The 19,184-nt window shown below is 47.6% G+C and overlaps 1 protein-coding gene across 1 annotated transcript; it reads right to left on the bottom strand.

Annotated features, from left to right (window-relative positions):
• Positions 1-4,489: 4,489 nt before the first annotated feature.
• On the bottom strand, positions 4,490-5,571 carry LOC116200448. Its single transcript, XM_031531296.1, has 2 exons — positions 4,555-5,571; positions 4,490-4,498 (listed from the first exon to the last, which is right to left on the bottom strand). Exons 1-2 carry the CDS (start codon positions 5,569-5,571, stop codon positions 4,490-4,492), a joined length of 1,026 nt encoding a protein of 341 aa, XP_031387156.1.
• Positions 5,572-19,184: the final 13,613 nt, after the last annotated feature.

The following is a 19,184-nucleotide window of genomic DNA, read 5'->3' as shown; positions in this document are numbered from 1 at the left end:
TCGAGTTGAATCTCGCTACGAGCCACCTATCACCGTGATCCTCAGCCAGTTAGGAGTCCAATGCCACCGACCTTGCATCAAAATACCACCGGGAGCCTCCTGTGGAGCCGTTTCTTCATTGGGTGCCAGTCGGGTCTGTTTTGACCCGACTGGGTCTGTCCTTTTTTTACTGACCCGACTTTGTTTTTGATTTCCAGAAAATCTACGCATGCTCTCTTCCCGAAACCACCACAGGCGCGATCCTTAGTCTTTTGGGAATCCAACGCAACTGGCCCCGCGCGAAAATTCCATCCCAATCAACCGATACGGCCCCGACAAGCCAGACTGCCAGTCGGGTCTGCTAGTCAACCCGACTGCTCCGATTCGGGTCTGTTCGTTCCAGCCGAGTCTCCCGACTTCCTTTGCCACTTCTCCGACTCTTTCCTCGTATTCCGAGGCTAGGTAACACTCCTCTACGACTTAGAGAAGTTAGGATCTCCGATATTCTTTTGATATGAGGTGTTAAGGCATTTAACAAGTTGAAATGCATGCAAGTTTACGTTTTTACCTACTCCCATGCAAATGTACGTCGTTTATCTTTTTTTTTTTTTTTGGATAAATGATGAAACTTCATTGATAACAGATGAATTTACATCAGAAACCAATACCATTTTCCTCTATACGGAGTAAAATAAAAAAATACCCAAGAGCTACTCCCAAGTCAACTAGTTGCAGTATCAAAATGGTGAAACATATGCCTCGCAATGATAGAGTGTGCAATTTTGCATGAGAATCGAGGGAGAACAGACAACTTTGCTTTCACATCCGAGAAGATCCTTCGTATTATAATTGTTGGAGGCGAGACTTGATTCCGGTAGAGCCTGGCGTTCCTCTCCCTCCAGATGCAGTAAATGTAGTGAGTCCAGAGAAGTTTAAGACAAATAATATCCAGCTTCTTTCCACGGAGAGAGGAGACCCAGCAAAGTTCCGTATTCCAGTCGACATTGTGTTTGTTCATTCCAACACGGTCTAATAAACTTCTCCAAATCCCTTGGGTGATAGGGCATTCAAAAAAGAGGTGATTTCGGGTCTCCAATTCCAAACTACAGAATTCGCATTCGGGTGCAGTAATCGAGATTCTCCAACTCATAAGCCTATCTTTTGTACTCAATCTATTATGAATACAAAGCCAGCTAATGAAAGAGGATCGAGGAAACCGCCCCTCAAACCAGATTGCGTTCCTCCATTCCATCTTCTGGCTTCTGGGACTAAAGCATTTCCACGCACTAGCAACAGAAAATGTCTCGGATTTGTGAGCCGTCCATGTGACCCTATCACGATCAGAGAGTTGAATTGCATTAGCGAGATCACGGAGCAGGCCAGCTTGCAGATCCGAGCTTCTAGGCCAATGCCAGCATCCATCAACCAGAATCGAACTAACTGTTGCGTGCTCCCTAATCGACGGAAAGCACTGGAGCCCCCTGGTGCAATAGTTTATTAAAGAACCGACCGGTAACCACTTGTCATACCAGAAAGATACATTCGTACCAGGGCCAACACAATAGCGGATATAGGGAGACATCAAAGTCCTCAGCTGCAAAAGTTTTCTCCAGTTCCAAGAACAATCACCAGGTATCCTTAAAGACCAAATACTTCGGTCTTTGATTAAATATTTAGCAACCCAGGCCACCCAAAGAGACCCTGAACGCACGAGGAGAGACCAAAGGTTTTTGAGTACGCATACCTTATTCCACAGGGTTAGGTCCTTGATACCGAGTCCTCCATCAGACTTTGGAAGACATAGAGTTTCCCAGCCGAGCTTTCCTCCTCCTATATGCTGCTCAAGGCCTTTCCAGAGGAAGGATCTGCACTTCTGCTGCACCAACTTTATGACTTTCTTGGGAAGAATGAAGTGGATACACCAGTAGCTGGCCATGCTGAAAAGTACTGAATTGATCAACTGTACTCGTCCCGCGTAAGACAAGTGTTTCACAGACCAACTCCTTATACGCTTTAGGATTCTCTCAGTAAGAGCCTCGCAGTTCTTCGTGGAAAGCTTGCCCGAGACAAGAGGGAGCCCCAAGTATCTCACAGGAAGAGTACCTTTCTTAAAACCCGAGCTATTCACCAATATAGAGATGCCTTCCTCAGTGATGCCTCCCGTGAAGATTTCAGATTTCTCAGGGTTCAGCTTGAGCCCAGACCAGTTGTAAAAGATGTTCAACACTTCCAGAATGGCAACAAGAGACTCTTTGGACCCGTTTGTGAACAAGAATAGATCATCAGCAAAGCAGAGATGGGTGAGCTTGATAGACTTACATCTAGGATGGAAGCCGATTCTGCCTTCGTCTGCAGCAGTGTCCAAAAGCTTTGAGAAGACCTCCATGGCAATAACAAACAAATAGGGTGATAGGGGGTCACCTTGTCGCAATCCCCTTTGGCCGGCAAAGTAACCACATAAGGAGCCATTGACAGCCACTGAAAAGTAAGGAGAGGTAATACATCCCTTGATCCATCTGAGAAATGATAGGGGAAATCCCATGACCTTCAAACAGTTAAGAATAAAATCCCAGTTCAAGGAGTCAAAGGCTTTCATTAGGTCAATTTTGATAGCACAACGGGGGGTTATTCCTTGTCTATGGTAGTTTCTTACAAGCTCATGAGCAAGCAAGACATTGTCAGATATTCTCCTGCCCTGCACAAAAGCTGTCTGGTTTAGGCTTATAACATCAGGAAGGACCCCTTTCATTCTGTTGGTGATCACCTTGGTAATGCATTTATACACCACATTGCAGCATGAGATAGGGCGGAAGTCCTTCATGCGATCAGCTTTCTCCTTCTTAGGGACAAGTGCTAATATTGTAGAATTCACCTCTCTGCGCAGCTCGCCTGTCGAAAAGTAATGTTGTACAGCAGCAAGGAAGTCTTTATGAACAATTCTCCAAGCATGCTTATAAAAATACACCGTGAAGCCGTCTGGGCCAGGTGATTTATCATTTCCCATTGAGAACAGAGCTGATTTGATTTCCTCTTCTGTGATAGGAGACACAAGCAGTTGTTGTTGAGCCTGAGAGATCTTCTTTTTGAGAATAGAAGAAAGTTGCGTCGCAGAGGTGCCCGCTACGCTTGCATCCTTTTCTCCTAGAAGGCTTTGGTAAAAGTTGACTGCTTCCGCTTTTATTTGATGTATATCTTCCAGCTTGGAACCTGAGTTAGTGTAGAGTACTCGAATGGAGGTTCTTGCATTTCTTATCTTCACTGCCTTATGAAAGAAAGAAGTGTTCTGATCCCCCGCTTTTAACCATGCCACCCTTGACTTTTGTCTCAGTAGTTTCTCCTCTTTATCCATGGCTTCTAATAGCTCAACCCTTATAGCGATTTCCTTTTCCATAATTTCAGAAGACATGCAATTACTTTCAAGAATTTCAGTTTGGATCTGAGCGAGTTGAGTTTGCAAGGCGTCAACTTTAGCATGCACATCCCCAAAGTAAGATCTATTGAAATCTTTCAGATGTCTCTTTAGATTCCTCAATTTCTTGTAAAGCACTGCCATAGGATTACCTTCCTGGACCTCCATCCACACACGTTCCACAAGTTTCAAGTACTCTGGATGCTCAGTCCAGAAATGGAAAAACTTAAAAGGCTTTGGGCCCGCATTCTCTTTGGCACCAAATCTCAACATGATAGGACTATGATCAGAAATTCCGGGAGAAAGAAATTCCACTGTTGAGGCAATATCCCGTTGAAACCATAAGTCATTAACCAACGCTCTGTCAATCTTCCTAGCTTGAAACCCCTCCTGTCTTTTGTTGCTCCATGTGAAAAAACAGCCGGTATAGGGGTGATCCTTAAGCTCCGATGTGCTAATGAAGTCTGCAAATTCTCTTATACTTTGATCAACAACAATTTCCCTCCCAACTACTTTGGCCTCTTCTAATTCTTTAATTGCATTGAAATCACCCATCAACATCCAACTATACCTCATACCCACTGTTAAAGTCTGCAGATCATGCCATAACACCCTTCTTTCCGACAAGTCATTTGAAGCATAAACAAAAGTCAAAGCAACCCAACCAACTCCTTTGGGAACATTTACCAATAAATGGATATATTGACTAGTTTTGCTAAGGAATTGCACCTGCAAGTCCTCTCGTATCAGAATCCACAATCTGCCATTATGGGCATGCTGATAATTTTCCATCAACAACCAGCCCTTCCATTTATTCACTATCTTTAGACAATTGTTTTCCTTTACCCGTGTCTCAATGAGAGCAAAAATCCCTATATCGTGTTCCTTCGCAAACTTAAAGACCATTTTCTGTTTCAGAGGGTCATTTATCCCTCTAACATTCCAAGAGGTAATTATCATGATAGTAATTTAGGAGGTTTACCTCCCTTGCCCGTTCTAGGTTTCCTTTTGCCTTGAACTTTCTGGGTTGATTTCACCTCCTCCACTGTAATGCTCTGATTCTGTGTTGTAACTCCCCGACGCGAGGATACCTCCAGCTCATCATCTGAGCTGATCGCATCAGAACGAGACTTCACATCTTCTAAGAGAACTTGCTTGCTATTCACCTGTGAGGACTCTCCTTTGGAAGGGACTTCGATATTGTCCCCGTGCAAGTCACTCCATTCAGCCACTTTTCCTTGCTCTGATGCAAGGGGGGGAGTGGGAGTAATAGAGTTGGGGACCTCCAACTCGCAAACTCCCTGTCCAGCGAGCATTCCAGCATCAGGAGGGGACAGTTCAGCACGTTCAGCATCAGCTTTTTCACCAGCCCGAGGAGAACTCCCTTCCACAGGGGTTGGTGTCAGTATTGCTGAAGTGGCTGCAGATGGGTTGCTGCAACTGTGACCGAAAACTTTGCATTTGTCACACTTCTCAGGCAGCCATGGGGTGTCCACAAGAACCTCTACTGTGTGTTCATTTCCCAAATCAACATTCAAAACACTTGGAATTTTCTTCCCAAAGTCAATTTCTATACATACTTTAGCATAATCCAGTCTCGAGCGTAGGGCAGTAGCTCTATCCATGTAGAGTGGTTTACCAATCGCACTTGCTAAAAAGCTGATGCCTTTAGGATGGAAGTACTGAAGGGGAATTCTCCGCAATTGGGCCCACATCGGCATCTTCTTCAAACTCAGTTCCTCTTCAGTGAAAGTCGGACTCCATTTTTGCAAGATCAAAAAATTGCGCTCTACATGCCACGGTCCTGTTTCTAGAACCCATGTCATGACATCCTCATTAGGAAACTGGAAAATAAATAGGGAGCCCATGGTGCTAACCGTAACCTTCCCTTGTTTACCCCATAAACCGTTTACAACAGCAGCAATCTTTCCAAATTCGGGAGTCTTGCCCAAGAATCGACCAACAAGAGTGTAGCACCATTGGTCGAGTCCCATCTGCAGGATCTCCGATGGAGGTTTTACATTACAGTGGTCGACTCCTTCAAAGTACTCAAGATTTTGGTTTACCTTTGGAAAAACTTTTCTCCAGTTTAATGGCCCTTTCGGTGCCAATTTCTCACCGGAGATGGGTTGCGGAAGACTCTGGACACCATTTGTTACTGATTGAGGAGCCGATTCCGCCATTGCTGGTGAAGATTTGGCCTCCCACAGGCCTCTCAGCGGCGGAACCAGGAATCAGGCAGGCAGGAAGCAAGCAAGCAAGAATCAGGGGACGACTATTCCACAAGTGCACACTTCTCATGAGCATATCATCGAACACCTTACTTGCACGCAGAAGCAGCAAAATCGAGCTCCCGAACACTGGAAAGAGAACGACCAGACTAAAGCAGAGACGGAACCACCGACAGGAAGACAACACTGGAGACTGAACGACCAGACTGGAGACGACCGGAGAAGGAAACTTCGGATTGTACTCAGTGAGGCATTTCGTCGAACAGGTTGTCGGCAGTGGCTATGGGTTTCTCCATCTTCTTCTTATCTTCTTCTCGTTACCATTTTTGCAATTATTACAACCGGGATCCACCGGGACCTTTTTGTCGTTTATCATGCTATACGTTGTATGAACACATGCATCATGACGGGAAAGAACTTAAATCGGGGTTGAAGAGGTTGCCTTGACCCGCGTGAGCCACGGAAACTCACGGCCATTCCTCATGGGAGGTGGCCGAGAGTTTCTTTGGACCACACGGGTCCAAGGAATCCTCTTTCGCCTCGAAATAAGTCGGTTCCCGTATTTTCCATTTCGTCGTTGTATGAGTCGACGCCGTTTTATTGATTCCTTTAAATATTTTGTTTGTGCATGTTTGTATGCCCGTTGGCGTAATTATGATCATGGCGGCATCGATTTGGTTAAAACTTGCGTTACTATCGTGCTTGATGTATTATGCATGCAAGATTTGATCGGAATCGATGTAGGAGGCCCTCCATAACCCAAGTCGGGTCATGGAGAGCTCTCGGCTCAATCTTTGGAGGAGGGGCCGAGTGCTCTTTGACCCATCCCGGGCTTAGGACGGTCTCTTTCGTTGCTTCGGAACCGTCCCTTGAAATTGAGTGTACCCATATTTTGTGTTTCTATTGTCGATCATGTACTAGCCGTCTCCTAGGAGAGTTAGTTTTGGAAGATTATCCGTCAAGTCCACAATTCCTCGATATAAGATCACTACCACCGAATAATTTCTCAAATGGTAGAAACGGGACGTATCATTCGGTTAATTAAATCACTTGGATTAAATAATTGGACAAATTGAATATTAATTCGTAAACGTATCGATGGTCCATGGAACGGCGGAAATGCCCTTTTCCTTAAAAGCTCATAATTTCCAAACATCGAGACGTGTAACACGAATAGAATCGTGTCTAGCAAGTACTCGCGTACTATGACTCGAGTCCGGGCCCAATTTGAGGCGGCTCGAGTCGAGATACGCGAGTCCTCTTTAGACCTCTTCGTGTCACACGATCTTTAATTTATATATGAACATCACATGTTTTACCACTCAAGGGCATAGTCGTCATTCCGTGATTCACCGATATCCTAGGCCTTAGGAAGTCGGAAACACCTCGATCTATGGACGGAAAGGGGCGGCCCGTTCGGGTGCGAGTTTCATTCGTACGGCCCATTCCGTTCACTTTCGGTGTTTCTATCTTCCTATTGTAGATTCGGTGGGGAGCATTTTATTTCAGTTACAAAACACAAAAAACCAGACTAATCATACATCCGGCCTAATCAAACACTAGATAATGGATAGGCGGAATTATAGATTCCAATGTAGAGTCAAAACACGAGTTCGGCTAATTCGGTGAAACCGCAGTGACACTTAACTGAATAAGAGTCATAAAACAAACACACACATGTAATTGGCTTAGAACCCTATTCTAATCCACCATCTATGTTTGCCTAGGTTAGATACATTGTTTGCTAATCAACCCCGGTTAATAACTGATTAAATCACGTACATTCGGCCTAATACACAACTCGTCTGTATTCACAGATACTTATCGGTTGTTGTCTGTATTTCATCAATTTTATCAGTTTTCTTCTGTTTTATTCTTGCTTTTGCTGATTTGTTTCGATTCGGGCCCGAGCCCATAGGTTACGTGTTATACAGGGTCCAATGCCCCAAACCACTGAACACGAGGTCCAACGCCTCCTAATTCACCGAGCGCGTGCAACCCGAGTGCGGAATGGGATCTAGCCTCGATTCACCGTTACACTCCGAACACGGCCTATGTGGAAGGCAATTTGGATTGGGCGTGTGAAACGGATCTAGATATCACCCGGGAGCTCGATCGGCCCAACGGTTATAGTGGGAATCAACCGATTCTCCTGCAAACCGTTGGATCGATCGGACCCGACCCCCAGCTCCTTGAGCCCGCGTTGCCTTAATTCACTTATCGGCTATTCAAAATACAAGGTGAGCCGGAGTGGAATAGTGGCCCAATGCAAACCGATCGGGATCCATTTACTTATTCGGTTATACTTTGTAATTGTTTGAAAGAACATTGTGAGGATTCTATTTGTATGTTCATTCATCTCCTTGTAAGGATCCCCGATCGGTGAGCGAGAGGTCCGAGTGCTGGATTGGTTAAGTTGGTCTATCGCCACCAAAGGGTGAGTAAGCTTGGATACTCGTGGTTTCGATTCACGCAGGGAATCGACCATCACGGTTCGATGAACTGTAACGCTAAGATAGTGAACCGACTCCTCGATGCACAAGCCTACTCATCTTTCGAACTCTTGGCCCAACTTGATCAATTCATCGAATTTACGGTTTCAAAACGGGTGAGTCGAGTGCAACTCTAAATAACGCGGTAAATAAACAAAATGGCAAGCCTAGCAAGCTAGAGTACCGATAGGGCGTGCGGGATATAGGCCCGCACGTAATAGAACCCCCGAATTCGGAATTTTCGATTCCGTATGACCATTGCCTTAGCATTTAGGTGTACCCCATACCCCTAGACCCGGGCGACTCAACGGCCCTCGACCTGCGGGTCGTAAACAGTAAGTGGCGACTCCTTCCCACGCGTGTCCGTCGCGCGTCCCCGGGAAGGTGGACACTCCCAAGCCGCGTTTGCTTAGGCGCGCGCATGCGTGCCCCGACGAGATGAAATTCGGGTGCGCACAGCTTGACGACTCCGCTGGGGACATCTAGAGGGTTTGAGCTCAATCCCGTTTGCTTGCTTGCTTGTTTATTTACTGCTTTCCGTCTTTTACCGCTTATCTACTTACGCACATTTATTTCACGCATGCATTGCATATCATGCTAGCTTTAGGTGCCTCGTCCAAAATCCCACGGGCGCCACAATAGGAAGCTAGGTTAGTCAGAGGTTCCGAGTAAGGGAACGGATCGAGTCGGCTATGCCACCGAACCGGCCCCCAAAGATCCTCGCTCAATTTCAAGGAATTCACACCCTTGAGTCGGGAGCCCCCATCCATAGATAGCACGGTCCCTGTAGCACCAAACCATGCATTGTGTTATGCCTCCATGCAAGCCTTCAACCCGACTCCGACAACAGTCCATCGAGTCGGCCTGCGAGCCATTTGAGTCTTTTCCATTTCAAGAGCGATGTACATGTAATTTCTATTAAGCCGTGGGCATTTACTCTCTTCGCACCCATGCATCATGCAATTTTCAAAAATTAGGATGTCATTCATGTTGACGAGTCCTAAGCGGATTTTCCTGTCGTCTTGGTAAGGGACGCCTCGCTCGGCCTCCTGCCCGCGCCTCGACAGAGTCCACCAGCACACAAGGACCTCACCAACCCGCCACGAAATGCAGATGGCGTATACTCTGGGACAGCATGATCGACCTCATCAACACTAGGTTCGATCACCGAGAGGTCGCTGAGAGACGAAGAACTCGCCGGCCAACCACCTCAGAGGGAGCTCTCCCAAACTCGTGCCAAGATGCAGAGATGCGGTCAGGAGCTCGCTTGAGCGAACGCCGCCCTGGAGAGGTCTAGGAAAGGGCCTCATGAAGACCCACACATGCACTCTAGGATAGATGTCTCCGCAAGGCCCTCGCCTAGATCCGGTGCTTTCCGAGGCCGCGCTCGCTCAAACCCCGTGTGTGGTGGCAAATCAACTTAAGGCTCTATTTTACAAAATTTGCATTGTACTTTGAACCTTTCGAGTCAATGTGAACGACAACATTAGCTTTTGAAAACTCACGCATTGCATGCATCCTATTCATTTACTGTTTTACACGACAATTAACACTATCACACGGTAGACAAAGTTGTGACCGCCTTTGCAGGTGTACTGTCAGCACCCCATTTTGGCCCACCGGCTTCCCACACGAGGATTTCTGACCGAGGCCCAGGACACTATTCATCACCCGGCAATCAGAGACGAGTAGGCGAGCATGGGGTCATGAGCAATAGGAGAAGAGCACGGTCTACTGAGAAAAGCGGAGGAAAGCCATCGGAAGAACGAACGAACAAGGAATCCCCGAAACGACGGAGCTGACACTGTGGCACTATTCATCATCGAGTCACCGAAGCACCGAAAGGTGCCCAATATGGGACTCCAAAAATCCCTCTCAGTGCCAAAGTGACCAATGACACGTCCGGGCGCATTTCCGGGGCATCCTGCTTAAGCCGGGACACCCCGATCCCCCAAGGACGCCTTTTCTGACAGAGCTCCCGGGGTTCGCCCCACTGACAAGCAAACGGCCCCTCAAAACGGGCTTACAGGCACCCAGGGACCACCAGGGCCGGGGAGCAAGCTTCAGACAACCTTCCGGAACTCGGCTTGGTCTCCCGAAGTGCGTTTCAGTGGTCACGAACGCCTCCCGGCAAACCTTCGGGTATTTCCACGGAAAGCAGAGACCACAACGATCTCTGAGTACCTCACAATAATCCCCAAGCATCTCAAGGCATTCAGGGCACACTGAGAAAATCCCGGTCAAAGTCCCTAGGTCCTCCCGGGCCAACGGTCCCCGACCGAGGACGACGGGCCAACGATCCCCCGCGGGGCAAAAGGATCGCCAAAACGAATGCAGGCATGCACAGAGAACAATCGGGGATCGAGGGACGCTAAACTCCACTTCGAACGTCCGAACAGGGCAAAACCGACTCCCGAGGCGCCGAGTCGCCCAAACGTCCGTCCACACGACGCATGGCGATATTAGGCTCATTCAAATCCTCATCATTCAAGCGTTCCAAATCCATAAATTAATTGGACGTCGGAGATCGGACGCGTGCTCAATCAAGTCCCAAGTATTTTCCGGCTTTTTTCTCAATCAAATGGGACCCACAGCTCAGCCAAGCCAAGCCGTCAAGCCGCGGCTCAACCCCAAGCCACGGCTCAACCCTCGGCTCCAAATTGACAGCCCAAGCCGCGGCTCAAGCCCCCATGGCCGGCGGCTCCAAGCCCTCCCCTCCACAAAATTCAAATTTTGCTCTTACACCCATCACTTCCTCTCACATCTATCACCTCCCATCATCCATCCATCACCTCACATCACTCTTCCTCTTGCTTCCCCTACACTCTAAGTGACCATTTCCCCTCCCTAATTGCCTTAAATTTTCGGCAGCCCTAGCTTAGTCCACTAAACCGCACTTTACTTCACTTAATCGGGCCATTAAGCTAGCCTATAAGTTCCCTTCCATCATTAACTCTAATCACTTCTTCATTCTCACTCTCTCTCAAGCCAATTTCTCTCTAGAACCCTCTCAAGCTCCAGCCCACTCCCACAGCTCGTGCAACCCCGTGCCAAGGCCGAAACCGGCTAAAATCGCCGGAAAACCACCCGGTATTCCGGTAACCACCCGACCCGACTTAAGCCAAAAATCACCAAACTCCCTAGCCTACATATTTCCCACCCCCTAAGTCCATTTCCGGGCTTGGATTTTCGATTTGAGGTCCCCAACATCCCGTTCCAGCCATAGGAACGTTCGGGTCCCGGGACCCCTAGTCGCGCGCACACGACCCTCCACGCGTTGCATTTCTTCCCACGACTTCAGAGAGTCGTGCCATCACGTTCAAAGGGTTCCTCACAACCCTCACCCTCCCCCGTGAAGAGGTGGTCACGGTCCGAGGGCCGATCAACCGTGCACAACCGCCATTCACCCGTTTCTCTCAAACCGGGTTTTCCTCATTTTTACCGAGTTTTCTCTCACATTTTCGGGTTTGTTCAGGCCTTGGCACGCTCGGGTCTGCCCGTGCTCATGTAGATCCGCCTCTTAGGAGTCCAACGAGCCCGACCTCGCACCGTGCCGTGCCCGGAGCAAGCGTGCCGACTCGTTTTTCCACGGACTGCCGCGGCTGCCCACATTCGAGTCACCCACCCGTAGCCCTCTATCCGAGTCTTGTGACTCCCACGGCCACTTCCCCGACTCTTTTCCTCGTACATCGGGGCTAGGTAATGTTCCTTTACGACTTAGACGAGTTAGAATCTTAGCTCTTTACTTGTACGAAGTGTTTATACGTTTTAAAGGTATGGAATGCTTGAAAGTTTATGTTTTTCCTTCGGATCCATGCACACCCATGCACTTTCATGCACGTACGTCCATCATGTCTCGTTTATATGCCCACATAACGTCTATGCCGTGAGGGAAAAGGACTAGAATCGAGGAAGAAGAGGCTTTCAAGCCATGGTTGGACCATGGGAACCCACGGTCTATGTCCAAAGGGGGGACCCGTGGGTTCTTTTGGTCCTTCCGAGGCCTAATCGGCCTCTTCTCCCCCGAAACTTGTTAGTTCCCGTGTTATTATCGTTATTCGTTGCATGAGATGTATTGGCATGGCGGGAAAAGACTCGGATCGGGGTCGAAGAGCCCACCTTGACCCATGTGAGTCACGGGAACTCACGGTTTCCCTTGAAAGGGACGGCCGAGAGCTCCCTTGGACCACACGGGTCCGAGGCGGCCTCTTTGGCTCCGAGATAGGTCGGTTCCCGCATTTCACGCTTTCCCATCACATGAGTCGATGCCGTCTTTGTTGTTTCCGTTTAAACACCTCGTTCGTGCGTGTTTGTATGATTTTATGTGACCATGATCGTGATAGTGTTGAGATGATTAGAACATGTATCATTAACGTGTTTAATACGTCATGCATACGAGGAATGGCCCGAACCAAGGTGGTAGACCACCCGTGACCCAATGCGGGTCAAGGGAACCTCTCGGCTTAGTCCCTCGGAGGATGGCCGAGTGTCCCTTGACCCCTCCCGGATCTAGGGTGGCCTTCTTCGTCGTTTCGTGTTCGTTGCTTGGAGTTGAGTGCATTTATGCTCGTGTTCTACCGCTAGCCATGCATCAATTTCGCGACGGATAAATTGACCTCGGGTCGTTACCCATTAAACCCATGGCACCTGTACGGACCCGAATGTGGACTCTCGTCGAGGCCCGCATTGCGCACTTTTGGATCGCGCGGCTTGGTCGCAACGTCCACCTTCCCGTGGGGACGCGCGTCGGACACGCGTGAGAGAAGGAGTCGCCACTTATCATTTTACGACCCGACAGTCGAGGGCGGATAAGTTACCCGGGTCTAGGGGTATGGAACACCTAGTTTGTTGTTAAGGCATTGGTCTGTGCGGAACCGGAAAGTCCGTGTTCGGGGGTTCATGTTACGTGCGGGCCTATATCCCGCACGCCCTTTCGGTACTCTGGTTTGCTAGGCTTGCATGTTTTATTATTTACTGCGTGAATTAAGCTGCACTCGGCTCGCACGTTTTGACACCGGAGATTCGATGAACCAAACGATGTCGGTTGAGAAGCCGGGAGAGAAGTAAATCTATATGTCAGGGAATTGGTTCACAATCTTGCGTTACAGTTCATCGAACCATGGAGGTTGAATCCCTGCGTGAACCAGAACCGCGAGATCTTGGATTTACTTATGTCTGGCAAGCATTAGACCGATTCGATTAATTCGACTCTCGGACCGTTCGCTCACCGACTGGAATTCTTACAGAATAAATGCATCAAATAGAATCCTTACAATGCTCTCAAAACAATAAATACAAATTACAAAAGGGTCGAATTCCAGTCGTTTTGCGTTCGGTTATTATTCCACTCTAACTCACCGTGAGTTTAGGGAAAAGACCGAAGAACTGAAATTCAATGGACGCTCTCGCTGAATAGGGCGTTGGACCCTGTGAGTGTTGATTAGGGTGTTGGACCCTGTGCTCGATGATTAGGGCGTTGAACCCTAATATTATTCGGCCTAGGGATCAGGCTCGACCCGCATGGCAAACAGGTGCGGAAAAATAACACGCAACATGTTAATAACAGACAAAGTGTTTGTTGTTGTCATGTTTACGTGAATTGATAGATTATTAACCCAGGGGTGTTTTTGCAAGCAAATGCCATATGCTAAACAATCAAACATGTGCCAACGTTTTAGCATTCGGTTTTGTTTTGAGAACTTGACAAAGAGAGTCAAATCTCAGGTGTGTGGATTGCTTTTACAATTGTTCTGTATTGTGACACTGAATCACCACTGAATTAACCAAACTCGTGTTTTGACTCTAGATTTGGAATCTCGAATTCCTCCTAACCATTATCTAGTGTTTGGTTAGGTCGAGTGAAAGGTTAATCGGCATTTCGCATGTTTTCTGACAGAGATAACCGTTCTAGTTACCTGAGTCTATGTTAGGATAACAGAAACTCATCAGTTAGATAAGAAAAAAGGCTATACAGATGAACCTGCACCTGAACAGGTAGCCCATTCTTATCCCGTACTGTAGTGTTTCTGTCATGCTAACCCTAAGGGTGTCGCTGAATTGTGAAAAGATGATTTTGCCCTTTATTTGAAAATTGTTTCAGAAAAGGGGAAAACATCGCAGTGCGGGCCACCTCGGCCTGTAGCCGGTGTCAACCAAATCCCTGGATCATCCAGGGTTATGCAAGAACCCCGAAAAAGCCAAGGAACCGGTCAATCCGCCCGGAAGTGATCTAGAAAGATCTTCTGTATCGTGACCTAAGCTACCTGGAATCAGGTAAAAACTCAAGTTGAGACACAGAAGCCCTTTTTAGACGTCCATGCTACATCGGACCGCGCGTTTCGGGTTTTGAAATTGATAAGTTTGAAAAGGGCACCAACGTCCTTTGACGACTCGTCGACGCGAGTTATCAGTTAATGTCCAATTCGGGTAAACTTTATCAGTGTGAAGTGGGTTTAATCATGTGAGCGTCCCGATTAACCCGTTTGTGGAATTAATGCTTAAGGGTTATAGCCGAATGCATTAATTAGGAAAACGATTCGTGATTCGACGACCAAAATGAATCCATAACGATCAAGGATAATTCAGTTGAATAACCGACAATATCCTTATAACCGAATGGATCTAAATGAATCCTCGATACATGAATCCATGTACGTTAATTTTAAAAGAGTCTTTACACGATACTTTAACATAGGAATCGTAAAGACATTGAAGTAAAAATTCACACCATCCGATAAACAAATTAAACTTGAGATAAGGAACTCATTCTTGACCCAAGGAAGGCCAAGAAGCCCTCGGCTTCATCTTATGAAAGGTGGCCGAAGGTTCTCATGGCTCTATCCGAGTCACAAATGATTTCCTAATCGTGGTTTAATCATTTTTTCGCATGCTCAAACATCAACCGTGATAAATAACACTCATTTTTAACAAAAGCCGGCGTTATCACGATTTGTTTAGCTCATTTAAACATACAAACATTCACAAACGTGTTAATTAAGGAAAGGATAAAATAACACCGGCTTCATGCATGCAATAATGATAAAACAAACTCGGAAACTAACTTGAATAGGCTAAGGAGATCGATCTTAACCCGTAAAGAGCAATTTAAGTCTCGACCCTCTCATTTAGAGAGTTGGCCGAGAATTAATTTGCCATAGTCGGGTCGGGATAGTCTTCTTTACGATGATCCAAGCCCTTTTCCGACATGGTAGCAAGTCATAAGATAGTGCACATGCATAATATGACATAAAATTGCATGAAAATTAAATCTTGCAAGTGAAACATGCATGAAACACCATAATACTCCATAGCCATGCAAAAATATAAAAAGCCCTAACTCCTCTAAGTCGAAAATGTTTTACCTAGCCTCGGAATACGAGGAAAGAGTCGGGGAAGTGTTTGAGAGTCGGGTGACTCGGTGGAACCCTTAAAAGGATATTCGGGTGCAAGGGTGGACGTGCACGGGCGCGGACGCGCCGGTGACGAGCGCTGATGGCGCTGGTGACGGGCGCGGGTGGCGCCGGTTACGGGCACGGGCGCGCTGGTGACGAGCACGGGCGCGCTGGGTGACGGGCACGGACGCGCTGGGTGACGAGCGCTGGTGGCGCTGGGTGACGAGCGCTGGTGGCGCTGGTGACGGACGTTGGTGACGGACGTGGGTGGCGCTCAGCGACGCTCGGTGACGCTGGTGACGGACGCTGGGGTGCTCGGTAACAGACGCGGGTTGCGCTCGGTGACAGACGCTGGTGACGCTCGCGGGTTGCGCTCGGTGACGCTCGGTGATGGACGCGGGTTGCGCTCGGTGACGCTCGGTGACGGACGCGGGTTGCGCTCGGTGACGCTCGGTGACGGACGCGGGTTGCGCTCGGTGACGCTCGGTGACGGACGCTGGTGACGCTGGTGACGCGTCACTGTTCACTCGAGAGCTCCAACTTCACCCGAAACGACCAAAACGATGAGCAAACGACTCCAAACTAAAAAACTGGGTTCAGAAATGGAATCCTTGGGTCCGAAACATGTCGTCTATGAAGTTTGAAGAATTTTGGATATAAGTCGGAATAGTGCCCGCTATGGATCCCGACCTAAACTCCAAAGATATTTGGCTTGGTTCTTGGTTTTCATGAAGTTCTTAGCTTGCTGCTGGTTCCTAAGAAGTTGAGAGCATTTTCTAGAGGGAGAAACTAGCAAGATCATGTGTGCTTCATGAGTGATTAGCTTAATGACAAGTAGGCAATATATATGTGAAGCTAATGAGCAATTAAGCAAAACAAAGCACCATTAAGGGCCTCATTAGCAAAAGTCGGTTGCCCTAATGAAGATGAGGATGAATGTCCTCCATGTATCTTGATGAGGAAGAGCCAAGAAGCATTAATGGAGGTGTAGTTAATGGTTTGAGTGTTGACTAGAAAGAACAAAGATATTTTGGGCTAGGTGAGGGCAAGAGAGAAAGGGGAAAAGGCCGAAAACTTTGGGGCAAAGGGCGGTTGCCCTTGGGCAGCCCGTGGGTCCCACGGCTTGTGAGGAGAAACCGGGAAAAGACTCGAGTCTCGATTGGTCGCGTATTCGAAGTTCGTGGTTCGAATTGAACGTCGAATTGTCGGTATATGTGTGAAAACGGAGTTAATGAGCCCGAGATTGACATTTTCCATTGAGAAATGCCCCGGAAGCATATGAGGCTCGGAAGCCGGTTTTGCTCATTGCAGATGACCAGAGCGAAGTTGTCCGCTTCTGACAGCATATCTTGTGTCTGCATCTCACGTTGGTCATTTTGACATCAATTGTCAGTCAACGTGAACAATCATCCCTTAAGCCGGTAATGCTAACGTGGGGCCGGAGACGTCCTAGGAGGCCGAAACTGGATTTCTCAGGATGACTTCTGAGTTGCTTGGGCACTCCGGAGATTACTGTAATCTCTGTTTGTCAAGATCAGACCTCCAAGGACTTGAAGAGTGTATCTGAGACCTCTAAAGCACTGTTCGGGAGGTCTAGATGAGTTGTGTGATTTATTCCGACGATTCCACATTGAGCCTTGAGAAGGCTAGCATTGTGTAACGTAAGCATTCGGCGTCAAGTTTCCCCAAAGAGGACCTCCGGACATGGATTTCCGCTGAAAATGGCCATTTCCGCTCCTCGGAGGTTACTCGGGAAACTGTGAAGGGTTTTGCCGTCTGTTTTGCCCCATTGTGAATGTCTGCTAGAGTTTTCTGGGCAATGCGGTATGAACTTCATTTGCCGTAATTCCATCAGACCATTCTCCGGCTATGCTCTTCTGAAGAGGGGTATGCTTGTTTTGCCGTTCGGAAGTCATTTGAGGTATCTGTGTGACTTCCAAGAGACAATCTGAAGCATTGTTCATGCTCTGTGTGCTGATGGGGCATGGCCGCGTCTGATATTTGGCATTAACTTTTCTCCAGGAAACCGGCATTTTTGGACTTCCACTGAAAAGTTGTCTGTATACAGAAAATTGTTCTGTATAGAGCAGATGATTTGCAAAATGCCTTTGAAGACATTTTCCATCCTTTTGGCACTGATGTGGATTTTTGGATTCCAATATTTACTATCTTCCGACGACCGAGTGAACTATCGGAAAATAGTACCGTCCGTGTAATACACTGAAACTGCCAGTTTTGGACATTGTTGAGCTCTCTGGTCGCTCTGTTGCCTTTTGGTGACCCGTAGAGTCCTTCTGTCATGTCCATGGGCCATTTGCTCAATTTTGCCAACTTGAGGATGAATAGTGATTTCTCGCTCTGCCGATCCGTTTTCTGTGTTCTGCTTAAGTCGTGGCTTGGATCATTGCTAATATCGTTGTTTGGAATGGTGAGCCAAAATGGGGTGCTGACAGCTTGCCCCTCTTTGACTGCTTGCTCGAGTAGAGGATGCAATCAAAGATTTCAAAAGCACCCCAGTTTGATAGCAATGATCAAGGTGGAATTTCCTATATGGCCCTCTCCCTTTTGCTTTGGATATGTAGGATGTTGTACCTAATAAAAAGGGAATATGGTGAGATGCGCACAATAGACATGTAGAGTTCGGAACAAAGCTGAAACAGGCAATTAAAGTCGGGACTGACCCGACGGGGATTGACCCCAATGCAAGAAAAGTAGTCGGGACTGACCCCGATGCAAGAAAAGTAGTCGGGACTGACCCGAAGGGGTTTGCAATATGCACGGGGCGCATACCGAATGAACTGCATAGTTCAAAGGCGCCTACCCGATGGACTTGCGAGGTGCACGAGCGCTTGCTCGGCGGGTTTGCAATATGCACGGGGCGCATACCGAATGAACTGCATGGTTCAAAGGCGCCTACCCGGTGGACTTGCGATGTGCACTGCGATCCTGAGAGGGTGCACGCTAATTAAAGTGCATTGCGGAAATAAATGTGCACTGCAATCCTGAGAGGGTGCACGCTAATTAAAGTGCATTGCGGAAATAAATGTGCACTGCAATCCTGAGAGGGTGCACGCTAATTAAAGTGCATTGCGGAAATAAATGTGCGCGAAGTAAACACAAACACTGAGGAGTAGTGTGAGGTGTGGAAGGAATCATTGTGTTTCTTCCATTGTTGATTTCGTCCACGTCGCAATCGATGCTGTGGTAGGACGTTTCATTGCTTGCCAACTGATTGCGATGCCACTGAGTGCCTGGAGTGTTATCCTGAAGGTCTCTCTTCGGATTTAGACTGTAGTCTTTGGCATAAGACAGACATGCATTCGTCGAAGAGAAACTCTTTTCAGGGTTCAAATCCTGCTTCCTGCATCTAGAATCAAAAGGGCTAATAGTGGTTGTCAATCCTACTCTATAGCCATAATGAAGATGTATAAAGAAGCCTGAATAATAATGCTTTGGGGATTTGAACATGATGACCGTTTAAAGGGGTGGTCGTCTCCCGCTAAATTGTGACTCGACAAAAAGGCTTATGTTTACGGAACGGGCATGACCCGTAGAATTTGCATTACGGAAAACGAAGGGATTTTGCTATCCTCCACATCAAGGATACGACGATTCAACTGCGTGTCGAAACGTGTCTTGTGCTGTGAGAGTCAAAGAGAGTTTGCTTGCATCGGAGACTGCC

The sequence above is a fragment of the Punica granatum genome, chromosome 3 (assembly GCF_007655135.1).
Source record: "Punica granatum isolate Tunisia-2019 chromosome 3, ASM765513v2, whole genome shotgun sequence".
Lineage (NCBI taxonomy): Eukaryota > Viridiplantae > Streptophyta > Magnoliopsida > Myrtales > Lythraceae > Punica > Punica granatum.
Note: the sequence above shows the minus strand (reverse complement) of the source record. Positions and strands in the feature narration are given on the sequence as shown.

What these genes read in the sequence shown, in the direction of transcription:
- LOC116200448 (XM_031531296.1), bottom strand. Translation starts at nt 5,571, where the DNA reads ATGGCGGAATCGGCTCCTCAATCAGTAACAAATGGTGTCCAGAGTCTT.